Here is a 14,682-nt window from a genome sequence, read left to right as displayed (position 1 = left end):
CTAGTCGCAAATAGAGTGTAGTTAAGCCGGGTGTAATTGTGAATTATACGTAAGTAGAAAATCCTTTATAATTTTTAAAATTTTGCATTTTTTTTACTTCATTCTCACTTTTTTATCAATAAAATGTTCAAACTCAACATTCTAAGTAAAAATTTTCAAAAAAAAATCGATTTTTAGACGTTCCTTTAACTTTACCGGACCCTCATTTCGGTCAAAAATGCTTGTTTTGAATCGCCCAAAAAATATTTCCCAAGAACAGGAAGGAGAAATGTTGCGTAGCAGAAAATCCTGGGTTAACTAATAGGCCAATAGCGGCAGCTACGGGTGTAAGCAAATCAGGTGTTGGTAAAGTACTTTAGGAAGAAGGCCTCTATCCATACCACTTTACACCAGTTCAGTGTTTGATTCCACCAGATTTGCCAGCCAGAATACAGTTTTGTCGTCAGTTTAAAAATATGTGAAACGCAGATCCAATGCTTATTAGCAGAGTGTTATTCACAGACGAGGCTACACTTACTAGACGCGGCGTATTTAACTTTAGAAATGCTCATATGTGGGATACTGAAAACTCATATGTGGGATTCAGTTGTCAGTCGTCATTTCCAGCATGAATTTAAAGTTAACATTTGGTGTGGTATTATTGGAAACCATATAATAGGCCCCCATGAACTACCACCTAATTTGAACGGAGACTCGTACTTAATTTTTTTACGAAATGAACTTGGAAGTCTTTTAGAAGAATGATATATCTTCTAATGTTAGGCAGAAAATGTATTTTATGCAAGATGGGGCGCCAGCGCATTTTTCTCGACAGGTACGCAATTACCTTGACGAACAATATCCCGAACTTAAACCCCATCGACTTCTGTATTTGGGGATATTTGAAATCAATTGTTTATGATAGTCCTATAAATAATCTGAATGAACTAAATGTAAAAATTGTAAATTCTGTAAATATGATAAAAAAAATTAACTTCTTTTTAAAATACGGCAGTCATTTGTTAAACGTATTTCAAAATGCATTGAAGTTAATGGAGGGCATTTTGAACAGTTGTTATAGTAGCGTTATTTGTATTTTCTTTGTTTATATTTGTTTTTGGTATATTTGTTTGAAAATAAAATATAAAAAAAAAATAAATAAATATCATTTACTTTGGCTATGATATAAGAATTAACAAAAAAGTCGTAATATTTTTTTTATTTAGTAACTATTCTAATTTTACATAAATATCAATCATCTTAGGTATTAATAGATACCAACTGCCTTGGCAGCCCACTGTTTCGTCAATTCAATAGATACCTAAGATGATTGATATTAGGTATTAATAGGTACTAATTTTATATATTAATTTTATTTTATTTAGGATTGCATTGCTAAAAATCTAATAAATTTAAGTCATTCACTTATTATGAAAACCTAAAAGTGCGATTATTTCGAAAATGGTTGCTTCTAGCGACTTTAATAAGGTATATTTTTTAGGTAATGTTAGAAACAGTCTAATTTTTTTAAATAATAAGAATTATGCCACTGGTTTTATAAATGTTCGTCAGAGCCAATAAATCAAACACCGGACTCTTACATCAACACGTATAATGCTTAGAATGGTACAAAAGACACCGGATTATAATAAGTTGCAAACAATACTTATTTTAATTCGATTTTAATTAATTAATACTACGTCTAAAGTCTTTACGAAAACCCAACCGAATCGCCCCCGGATCGGTACGTGATCTCCCAAAACATCCGTCGACCGTCGTCCAAGTGTGTCCGGTCCCCCTCCCATGCCCTGCATTTCTTCTCTCCTATTCCAAAAATGCCGATGGGGTACTTTTGAGAAAACCCAGCGGCGGCGATTGATTTTGTGTTTTTTTTTTAGATGTACTCTAACAGTAATATTAAAAAAGGAAATTATTTTGTTAGTTTTCAAACCAATATACGGAACTGCAAAAAAAGTTAGGGGATTTAAAAAAGTAAAAATTAACGCCTCTACAGAAAACACGAAAACTGTATACGAAATTTAATTTTTCTTTTTTAAAGACTCGTCAGTATGTCATTTTGTAGCGCGTAACTCGGTTCAAACCAATTTATTTCCAACCCGTGTGATTCATACCTACTATCCAACAAAAAAAAATTACTAAGTCCAGACAAGCAAATTTTGTTTTAAAAGATTCAGAGATTTGGTGACCGCCAGCTTTTAGACAGTGGAGAAGGTAGTGGGAGAAATTTTAATAAGAGCGCCACTTGATTTAAATATTTTACACCAAACCCTGATATATTATGATGGTAATATAAGCCCCCCTTAATCAAGAAAATGATGACCTATATTTATGCTTGTACCTAGATCCTAAAAGCTGAAAATAATTTGGGAAAAACTCAAATAACAATCCATAGGTCCACCAGATTGATATAATCATCCAAGAATTTACATAGTCACTTCCATCTATATAAAAAAAATTAAATTCCACTGAGATATTTAAATTTAGATAATTATTCAAAATGTAATACTGTAGTAATTTTAAATAAATAAAAAATTGATAAAAGAATTAAGAGTTACTTGAGGTATGCTTAAGGCGAGGAATTAGAAAAAAAACAAATCCGTACTGAACTACTGTTCAAGGAGAAAATCCAAAACGTGATCACGTGTTGCTTACAAGAAATATATGTTTGGAGCCTAATTCACAATACCTCACTGGCCCTAAAATACCTTTTACAAATTCTAGTCAAGTCACATTAATCTAAATAAAACTTTTAAATGGTAAGGTTCGAATTTGAAAGCCTATTAATGGTATGTTGCAATAAAACCTATTAACTAATAACCAACATTATGACTAAATATGTTATTTGTAGCAAGTAGCCGATCCCTTACAAGGTGATCCAGGCTCAATATCAAAACCAATTATGTCGATGCTCGACTCAAATGGAAACCCTCAGGTTAATGTTAATAGACTTAGCAAGAACCCCTTAACGTTTTTGTTTTACATAAAAGAAAATAAACGCATAAAATTCAAATTAATAAATCAACCCCCAACCCTAAATCAAACCGTTCAATAAGAGAAAAATAAAATAAAATGTGCAAAAACTTGCGTGTCCTCTAATCTCTTGTGTATTTTGGCTACGGTAGCTTAACTCGACAGCTCTGGAACCAGTCAGCTACAACCAGGGTAACGATAACATGGGCAAGTCAATTTCAGGCAAGTTCCAATCCAAAATCGCAGAGCCACAGTACAATGCTCAGTCCAGGCTGTGTTGAGGCTCACTTCAGCCGGTCTCCAACAGTGTTGGGATGACCAGAAGAAACCAGAGAATAAGGGAGAAGATGAGAAAAAGGAGAGGCCTCTAAAATAGAGGACAAAAAAAAATCAGTAAAATAAACACACAATCAATTCTATGGCAATTACTAACATGTTGCTACATACCTAAGGTGGTGAGCGAGGCCTAGAGTCTCGTTTTGTGGTTAGAAAATTTCAAAATCCCATAAATGGTGTGGGAGCAGCCGACCAAATCCAAAAATATCAGGTCAATCCGAAATCCTCTCGGCTACAACTTCCCACTAGACGTTCATCAAATTAAACCCCAAAACTTGGGAGGAAATATTTTTCCATTCAACCGAATTCCCGGCAAGATGAACTTAAATTTTCCTTAAAACCACAAAATGTCGACTGTTCTTTCTGATAACGGGATGGCTACAGGCTGGGCAAGGAACTGACAACTCACCAGACAGTGACAGTTGACACTGGCAGTGAACTTGTCACTCTCTCTCTTCGACACGATCTGACCCTGCCTCTTGGTGCAAACTACGCAGAGCCTCACTCTATCAAAATAGAAATTCCGCAATACCACAGCAAAATGATACTGCTCGGATACTAAAACATGGAAAACTAACAAAATTTTCCCAACGGGGCTACGAAATACCAATTTTCCTCTTACGTCGCTCTGCCTGATTTATGACGCTCCGTCATCCGCCAAATGGAAACCAAACTTTAATGGGAAACAGCAACGCTGCCAAACCTCCACAACAACAAGTGTGTCAATAGTCATTACTGTCAAGCACAGTCACTGTCAATCGGCTAGTAGGGTTAGAAACCAGATGTCAAGGCACGTTTATTTACTAAAACTTAACTTGAAGAATTGAAAGGAAATATAGCAAGCAAAACTGGGGAGGCCAATTTCAAATCAATTAGGATACCTTGTCCAACATGATTCCGCTATAGAAGAAAGTATTTGTAAGTTTTCCTACACTAACGGATCACCATCTAAAAGGTCTTATTTACTACACTCATAGCGCAATCTGTGGCACAACAGCACCCTCCAGAAGTCCCTCCATACCCCAGACATATACCGGCCTCATAGAAACTCTTGACAAACAAACCAAAGGTCAGAAAGTTCCCAACACCAGGTACATGAATAGGCCTACATAATACGACTAACTCCACAGAGGTGTGCTGATAGGATGTGGTAGGTAAATACATTCCTAAAAATAATCAAACCCCAAAAGCCTTAAAAAAAATAAATTGCATTACTATCAAACCCCAAATTCCATTTATAAAACTGTAAATCACACAACCCTTTCAAGCCGATACCAAAACCCATAAACTTTTGCCCGAATTTATGTGAAATCCCATATTACATGCTTAGGGCAAAATCTGCATGTAACAATTTGGTTCAGGACCTATGAAAAAAACGATATATAAAATAATACTTTGACACCCTGTATTTTAGTTACTATTAGGCAAGTTGACCTTATCCACATTATTTTGACGTAAGGAATCTACTGTTGTTCTATGTCCCATTTCTTTTAGGGACACATTGTATATTATGAGTTCTGTCTTGAAGTGAAAACATCATTTGGGAATATTTGAATGTTTTTTTTTTGGCTTGAGTGATTTCTATCTAGCTTTCTACTCTTGTGGCACCGGTGAATAACCGACACATTATCAGGAACCGAAAAATAATGCTGATAGAAGATAGATAGCAAAAGCAGACTTAGTTTCTGTAAAAATAATGTATTTAAATTTAATAACAAGGCGAAGGTGCTTCTACACCCTTGTGAACATTCTTCGTTCTTATTATCGTACATGAAGAGCAGAACAATCTGCACATTGCAGGCAATAAACACCAGACCTAAAGAGGGGATATATTTAAAGACTTCGCTAAGTCCTTTTTTAGTGTTTAGACACTATGGTAACAAAAGAGTTAAAAAGTTTGGACACTGAATGCTTTCTAAGTAATCAAAACTTTTTTTTAAGTTAATCCAACCTATACATTTTTTCCTCGCCCTCATATATATGAACAAAATCTTAATAAAATGTGTGTTAACATTCAATGATTAACTACTTAACCTAATCACACTGTACTCAATGGCCAACCAGTCTGACTAATATTATTCAATACTATCTTTATTTTCGAACATTTTTTACTAAACGCCATAACTAACCGCGCCTAACCTCATTTTGTAACACTGCTAATAAATTCTATCCGTTAGGAGCATGTTTAATGAAAGATTTTAAAAAAGCAAATAAATTACGTCTTATATTACAATATTTCGTGCCTAAAGTATCTGGGCAGCCATCAAAGTAGCTTAAACATATAAAATGTTATATACATTTTTATATAAAAATAGTATTTGTAATTAGGCGATTTTATTCCCAGTTCGTGTAGATGGTATAAGTGTGTAATGGGTCTTCGATCATCCAGGTATAGTCGGCACGCTTTACCCTAAGACATAAGTAATAAAAGTTTTCCGGTTAAGAAACCAGCGGTTCTCAAACAATTTTTTAATTTATATTTTTATAAGATTTTTTTTTAATTTGATGGGTTTTAGTATTAATTTCTATGGGTGTAAGTAATAATATTTTATTTTCTACTGAAATAATAAAAAAATACCTAAAGAGGCTAAAAAGAATTATTATTGAAAAAAAAAACGTTAAAAAATCTAAACAGACGAGCAAAAACAATAAAAAATTAAAGGAAGTTTAGTCTGAAATAAATACATTAGATTAAGTTTAGTCTGATTTTGAAGATATGTCAGTGAAGGAATAATTAGATTCATTACTAGTTGAATAGTCGTCTGGACGTATATTTAGTGGTCGTACTTCATCTATCACTTTGATAGTTTTTAGCTGTAATTTTTTGTGTGTGATTTATAAATTTTCTCCATATTTCTTCCTTTATTTGATGTAAGTATTCTTTCCATAAATTAAGGACACTGACTTTATCGGTTGTTTTGGAAGCGTGCTTATCATAATAATTTTTTGCTATGCCCCAAATCAACTCAATTGGATTATATTGGCAGTGGTAAGGCGGTAATGGCAGGACTTCATGCCCATATTTAAGAGCCGAGCCATCTCATCGATCATGTACTGCAGCAAATCAGCCTTTAAAAATATATCGTCATGGGCAATATTTTTTTGCTTTAGTCACGTTTTTATTTCCTCTTTCTGCCAACTGTTAGTGGAAAATTTCTCTTCTACTTTGTAATGGTATGAGGCGTTGTCCAAGGCTATAATAGAATGATTTTCCAACCTTTTGAAGAGTTTTTCTTCAAACCAATGTTCAAAAAGATCGGCATCCATATTTCCGTGTTAGTCGTCTGTTTTTTTCGTCGAAGAGAAAATCAAACAAGCATCAGAGATAAAGCCCTCGTCATTTCCTGCATGTAGCACGATGTACCTTTTTTCACAACTAGAACTGCTGCTGGGATATCATTGCGAGCTACTATTTTGCCATGATGATTTTGATGAGTTCCCCCCAAAAATCCAAGATTCGTCCAGAAACACAAATTGTTTGGGATCTTCCGAGTTTTAATTTTTTAGAGAATTTCTCAGAAAATTCTATCTTTTTGTCACTACATGTAAAAGTTCACAGAGTACTGTCCGATTATTCGTCTTTTTGTAACGAAATCCCAAACTCTTTAGAACTTTTTCCAAACTAGTTAAACTAATATCGCAAAATTCTTTGTCGTTTATTATTTGTAGTACGGCAGCCATCGTCACGTGTTACTTTTATACTTGTTATAAATAATGGGTCTAATTTTGCTCTTAATTGTTTGGGGTAGGTCCAGACTCGTTGATCCAGATTGGTTTGCCAGTTTTTCTTCGTCCATATTGCAAATTTTATGTAAAGTTCTTTTTGAGATCTGGCATGCATCACATGCCCGCTTCTTTACTGCCAAAACAGATGTCAATGGCTTCATGTTATTTTTTCCTTGTTTAAAATAATTTTGTACTTTTAAAACTAAACGACGTCCATCCAAATATAGAAACCGATATTTAGCAATATGTCTTCTTGCGAATCCATTATTCAAAAATCGCAAAGTAAATTTGATGATATCACTTCAAAATACCAAAAAAAAAAAAAATGTAAGTATAAATCATCAAAGTATTTAATTGTCCAATCAGGCAAATTATCACCTTTCAGGTACATAATCCTCTTAACCTATTTCTTCGGCATTATATATATTTGTGTTTTGTACATTTCCCAGAATTTATAATCATTTTTTTAATTCCACCTCTTTTTTATTAAATCATAATAAATATTAGGTTACACTAATAAAAAATAATATTAAAACAAATTATTTAAGTATAAAAAAGCATTTCCTTTAAAAAAATATTAGTCAATATTACATTAAAAACCAAAAATGTTTTTAAACCGCTGGTAACAGTCGTCCAAACCGGTACTCAATATAAATAGTAAATAATACGGCGATTAGGAATTCATAGTTTAACAGGTCCACTTGTACCCCCAGATAATACGTTACGTGTTAGGATAAAACGAGCCGACTATAGTTCTTAATTGATGAGGCGTATTGTATTGTATTTTGATGATTAATTCATTAAGCAAAATATGTAACCTATATATGTTAATTAGTATAGATAAGATTTAAATCCAGGTTTGTTGGATCATGAGGGAATTTTCTGTGAGTTCTGCATCACATCGAAAAGAAGACGTAGCCACATTTTCACGAAACTTTCAGGCATTCTCATATTTTTGTTTAGATACTGTTTGGGTAGAACTATGTGACATGACCTTTTTTTTATCTCTTTCTTCAATAGGTTTTCGGCATGATCATGTAATGGAAATAGCTAAAGTGGCTTCTCAAAAACTTAGGGTTTCTTTAAAATGAAAAGGCCGTTTATACCTCAGTAGTATTTAATGCTTTGACGATTCGTATTACTCCATGTAAAATAACTTCGTAAACTCTTTACCCAAACAGCCTTCAAAGCTGATTGCATGATTGCTTGATTCCATCCAGAAGAGGACCATACATCTTATAGGAGACTCTTAGATATCTTAAAGGATCTTATAGAAGAGCCATAAATAACTTGAGGCTGGGACAATTTGGCGCGTAGAGGAGAAGCAGAGGACCTGACTGTTTTATGGCTACCACCACGGTAAATGCTTTTCCGATTGGCGCATATTATTGCATCTATAGGGTAAATCGAGGAGAGATGGACCAGTAGGAGAGATGGACCACTCGCGATATCTCGGAAACCGTGGCAACAGTGCTTGCCGCGCCGGTGTAGAATAATGCAATAGCATTAGTTGTTGATCGGTAGTACAGCTACTCGTTTTTTAAAAGTTATCGAGTTTTTTTGTTCTGAATCGTCATCGAAATTTTGCATGGTTTTTTTCTTTGAACAGTTACTTCACTTGAGGTAATTATAATTTTAATTTTAAGTTACGTTTTAGACATGTAATAGGCAAATATGTATTTCGGCATGCACTTAACCTCAAAAATAGAGCGTTCACATGTTTATTTGCTTGAGGATTTACTGGTCCATCTATCTTTCTTTTTTAGGACAGACGGGATAGGAGAGATAGACCTAGATAATAAATGATTGTTGTTTCAGGATAATAATGCCCAATCAGTATACTCGCTAACGAAATGTGCCCGAAAGGGGTTCTTGGTCTGCAGAGGACTTATGTTCTGCCATTAATGCAGTAGTGTTTGGCGAAATGGGTGTTAACGAAGCAGCAAAAGCATTTCACATTCCAGAAACTACTTTTAAACGCAGACTTGCAGCTAGCAATCTAAATAAAACCGATTGTTTAAGCCCTGGCAGCTTGCTTGGGAGAGAAGCAGAGGCCAAGCTCGCTACCCACATCCAAAAATTACAGAAAAGAGGCTTTGCACCGACTAGACAGGAAGTACGCATAATGGTCTATAATTTAACCGAACGTCTTGGAATTCAACATAAATTTAATCGGGAAGATGGTGAGTAGATGATCTTCATACTTAAAGACTAGCTTATTATTGACTGAATTTTTAGGTAAAGCTGGTAACGTATGGCTGCTTCAATTTTTAAGACGGAATTCAGACATTACTGTTCGCAAAGCTGAAAATACCTCATTTCTTTGGGAATGTCTAAAAATGTTGTAGACAACTATTTTAAAGAACTCGATGCTGTACTTTCTGAGAATGGTTTGTTTGGCAGTCCTGGCAACATTTAAAATACGGACGAGACAGGTCTACAATTGAACACGCGAGCTGGGCAGGTGCTGGCTAAGAAAGGATCGAAAAGTATACCTTCAATTAGCCTGGGTGAAAAGGGTGAAAGGATTACAGTAGTTGCCTGCTGTAATGCAGAAGGAGTTTATTTGCCTCCTTACTGCGTGTTCAAGGGAAAAATGCTAAAGCGAAATGGGCTGATGGAATGCCACCCGGCTTACGTGTACGCATGTCAGAAAAATCAGCGTACGTGACATCAGAAAATTTTCTGGATTGGCTACAGAATCATTTCTATCCCAGAAAAGCACCTGGAAAGGTTTTGCTAATAGTAGAGGGATACACTTCCCACACGACTAATCTTGACACGTTGCAATTCGCTGAGGATAACGACATTATTATATTTTGTTTGCCGAGTCATACTACGCATTACTTGCAGCCGCTTGATCGGGCCTTCTTCAAGAGCCTTAAGGGGCATTATTACGATTCGTGTAGAAGGATGATCAAATGCAGCCCCACTAGGAAGTTAAATCGATTACAATTCGGCAAACTTTTAGAAGAAGCCTGGGGCAAATCGACTACTGTCATCAATACCGTATCGGCCTTTCGGGCAACAGGAATATGGCCTTACAATTCAGATGAAATACCCGATTACGCTCTTCTAACGGAGCCACCAAATGAGGCTGCATTACATTCAAGAGACACATTTGGGGAACAAGGTGTCCTCACAGAAGTGGCAACAGAAACTGTTTTGCAAGAAATTTGTTCTCAAACTTTTCCTCGCGAATGTGACTCACCTCAACCAGGCCCTTCTGGAATGCAGCAGAAAAGTGTGGCAGAACCTACTGAAGAAAAATTAAAACTGGGAAACTACTTCAGGAGCTTTCTCCTGTGCCTCTTATAACACCAGCAATGAAAAAGGCTCGTGCTAATCTAGTAGGTAACTTAACATCACCAAGTTACATGGCTTGAATTCGCGAGAAGACGCAGAGACAAGCACATCAGCTTAAAAGCAGAAGAAAGAAGAACCTTCCAAGAAGAAATCACCAATATCTACTAAAAAAGTGTTGCAAAAGAAACGAAGGCATGAGTCAACCTCTTCCAACAAAACCTTCAATGACTTAGAAAATCAGTGCGTCGGGTGTCTTGAAGATTATCGCCTTATAAAGAAAAAAAAAGACTAGGTACAATGCATTATCTGTTCTAGATGGTTGCACGAAGGTTGCACATCCTACACCAACACATGCCAACTCTGCGGTACCGCCCCCATTATGAAAAAGGAGAAAAAAAGACTAAATTATTGTACACAAGATCTCTTTCAAGACTTTCTAGCAATGGGCCAATTTAAGTTTTCAGTTTTTTATGTTTTACATTTATTTGTCGAGTTGCATTCATATTTAAACTGTGCCAAATAGATCACCAACATATATATTTACCTTGTACTTTTTTTTAGAAATTAATTCTTATAAATTAATAATTTATTGAAAGTTTTCTAAAAGATGATCCATCCATCCATAGTTATTGCCAGTGTTTTGAAAGGTGGTCCATCTCTCCTCGATTTACCCTACATGCAAGATCTACTTAACAGGTAGATAGGATTCATGAATAACTAGTGCACCTATAGATACCTAGAACGCCGCTATATCGAGACTTTTTTTTAAGTGTAGGTCTGTGAAATCAACTACCAATAGACGTTTTTTTCTGAACATTACCACTTATCGCCCTTAATCCACAAACACCGTCGCAGCACTGGCGCTACTCGTAATATATTAGTAATATAGAGTGTGCTGTCTTGAGTGAATGTATTCAGTAAAAAAAAGCCTACTGTTGTGGTAAAGAATTAAAAAAAAATCTCACATAAGATTTTTTTGAATAAAATGCCTATAAATCCGTCGAAAATGTGCATCCCTATAACTGATTTCTAGCTCGACTGAATATTTCCAATTTTTAAGCTCTAAGGGTACCCAAATTTTATCCTGATTAAGATTAAATATTTTTAAATGCATTTATCACCATCAAGTATTTAATCTTTCAATAATCTATAAAAATATGACATTTTATTGAGAATTCGTTTCCCTGATCTGGATATAAAATATATAAGATTTGTGTGATTGTGAGATTGAAAATTCAATAAAATAAAACTAGTTTAACAAGTATTATTATTTTGTGTCATTTACTTAGTTTTTATAACGTTTGCACAACCAGTCTAAGTAAAAGTTTTTAATTTTATTGTGTAACAATGAAATAACCTACATAATTTTGTTAAATTTATTGATTTTATTTCTATGCTAAATATGCTTTTTGTAAACTTTCGATGTATTCCGAAATATTATAATAAACTTTTAGTCCCTGGCAATGTTTTAAGATTCAGACTGGTCCGTTTACATTTAGTTTGTGAACGTTCAAATAGTTTTTTTTTTCTTTTTATAATATTTTCTTGATTTTCTCTCCAAATTAAAACTACCATTTCATTTTAATTTAATTTTCTCCTTTTATTATAACCAATTTAATGAATATTTTCTAAGTCTTAACAAAAACAAATCTGCGCGTATACGATAGTCTTTAAATTTCTAAATTCCTTTGGTTTGTGCTGAACGGAGACCAGAGAGGATTTTTACTTCCTTGTTATCATTTTTACGCATCGCGCATTAATTCCAGTGTCGTGATCTATACATGTATTATCGCAACTGTTGTCTTAATCTTACTGCATCACATATCGTGATTTACTTATCAAACCCGCAACCACTCTTAGTAATTAAACCCGAAGACCCAAGAAGTCCAGCAGGCCTACTGAAGCCGGATACAGACACCTTAAGGTAAGGATCTTAAAAGGCTGGTTTTTCGACCTTCCACATTTACTTTTAATTACAAAAATACAGTCCACTTTAAATCCCTCACTGAATTGTCTAAATCCACCTGGTGCTTAAATAAAAATATAAGTAACAATTTTAATAAAAAAAGAAAAAAAAATTCCCAATAGAACAACCACAAACATTTTAAAAACAATTTAATGAACTTGCCTTGACATTTACATGTAAAATCTAAAAAAATTAGAATGCATATTGAAACAATTCAAAAATTAAATCAACGGTATTGAAATAAATTATTTCGTACTTTTTATTTCAATTTTGTGCTTATTGCGACAAACGAATTACTTGTATAATTCAGTTCATTTTAGGCAAACTGACTATTTAGTAAATATTTAAAAAAATTAATAAAACAATTGAGATTATTTTTATTTTTATAAATATGGTTCACTGGGCAGATGTGAAAGCTTAGACGTTACAACCAGGGCATAAAAAAAATTGACTCTAAAACTGATCCTTTTTAATATGGAAACACAAATTATAGTGTTAGAAAAGTTTTCTATATTAGTTTGCCTCTTTTTACACATTCATAGGATACAAAAAAGTCAGAAAAAACTAAAAAAAAATAAAACTTAATTCTTTATTGCAATTTTGTGCTTGAATTGATTCTATTTTTTAATATAATCATACCTTTTTGTTATAATGTAATATCATTTAAATAAAAGACAAAAAACCGTGTATCAATTCACGAATACTTGCATATTTACAAATAAATCTATCTCAGCTAGTTATTTGAATTTTGGATCCGCTTACTAAATTTGTATCCGCGATCAGTTTGCATAATGCGTAATCTCTATTCGATTGGGTTGGAGGGAATTAACCATATTAAAACATGGTTAGTTCTGCAAATTTTTAAATCCATTTATCAAACATTTTATCATAAACTTATTTCACTTTCCAAATCAAAAAAGAGAAGAATTGCAAAAAAAAGTTTTTACATGAGTATAATTACAGTATATTTTAACAATTTTCTTACTATAAGCAACGTGCTGTTTCTAAGCTTCCTACCTTGATACTTAATCCCGGGAACAATTTCTTCACTTTTAAATAAACTATTACTCAACCTCAACCTGATCAGGTCATTGTTGACATTTTCAAAAGTACCATCAAACTCACAAATGTCCATCAACTTAGTATCATCCCCTTCCAAGATATTATTATTACTAATTAATTTTATATCAGTCTCAGTGTCCTCCGGGGGGCCCGGAGAACCCCCCTCAATGTCCAAACTAGTCCCATTTATACTCAAACCGCTGAAACCCAAAACGAAATCGAATATTATAATTAACGAGATTAATAAACTTTTTAAGTGTTTCATTGTGTCAATTCGATTAACATTTTTTTTAATAGCGTTGTCGATATCACAAACTTTTTTTCTTTTAAGTATATTTACACGTAAATTTATGTCAACATCAAACAGTAGCGAAACTGAAAACGGTGCGAAGCTATATACGCGGCAGCGGCAATTTTAAATGAAAGGAGCGCAAAAACTGTTAAGTCAATACTTGACGTCGAAGCTGAGTAAACTGCTGTACAGTTAGAGGGGTGCGATTGAAACCGGAACAGCGACACAGAGAAACTGAGGGCACTTTTCGCTATTTAGGGGGCTAGACGGACGGCTGGCGCACAGGGTTGCGCGATCGATCTTGGGCACACAACTCTAAACTACACCTGAGTTTTGTGTGCATTTGCATTAATATTCCCGCTCATGGAGGGTTTTATGCAGTTTTCTATCGTGCTTCGATAATTAAAAACTACTGACGTCATGCCTATTCGCGATTAAATCCACATCATAGGGTTGGAATCGATAAATAGGCGAGTTAATTAAGAAACAAAGTTGCGTTGTTGTTGCACGACTAAGGAAAACTGTTTTATGTTACTTAATTTATTTTGGTATTGTATTAATTCTGTTTTTTAATGAAATAATACGGATATAAATATTTGTGAACATTTTTGATAGACCTTCGGTTTTTATTAAATATAATGCTTTCTTAGAGGTGTTTCATAACTGTATTACCAAACAATTACTTCTTTGTTATAATATGATATGTTTAAAAGTCGTTAATATAGACGTCTTAGACCTCAATATTGCGTACTCTTAATGATTTTTATTAGTACTGTAGTGTATATAAAATTAGTCAAGTCATTACAGAACCAACCAGAGTCGGGACAACAAGTAGTTTATTGATTGATCGAATATTATGCTTAAATACGGAATAATCAAACTATACCGGGTGGTGCATCGCCGAGCGGAACATAGGAAATCCCATGTACATTTTAAGGGGGTCAGTTATTGGCGTCAAAAAGTATAATATGGTTTCTTCAACAGTGCTTATTTCATCGATTAACACCGAAATTTGTGAACTTAA

General features: G+C 34.1%; 1 protein-coding gene across 2 annotated transcripts in view; it reads right to left on the bottom strand.

Moving 5' to 3' along the window:
• LOC126737949 (uncharacterized) overlaps nucleotides 1–13,808 on the bottom strand; it is a 541,322-nt gene extending 527,514 nt beyond the window's left edge. For both annotated transcript variants that reach the window (XM_050443074.1, XM_050443084.1), the window contains exon 1: nucleotides 13,322–13,808. In XM_050443074.1, coding sequence (XP_050299031.1) covers nucleotides 13,322–13,631 — 310 coding nt within the window. In that variant the 5' untranslated portion in view covers nucleotides 13,632–13,808. The remainder of the gene's footprint in view (nucleotides 1–13,321) is intronic.
• Nucleotides 13,809–14,682: the final 874 nt, after the last annotated feature.

This window comes from Anthonomus grandis, chromosome 1 (genome assembly GCF_022605725.1).
Source record: "Anthonomus grandis grandis chromosome 1, icAntGran1.3, whole genome shotgun sequence".
Classification (NCBI taxonomy): Eukaryota; Metazoa; Arthropoda; class Insecta; order Coleoptera; family Curculionidae; genus Anthonomus; species Anthonomus grandis.
The sequence above is the reverse complement of the archived record's forward strand: the minus strand, read 5'-3'. Positions and strand labels throughout refer to the sequence as shown.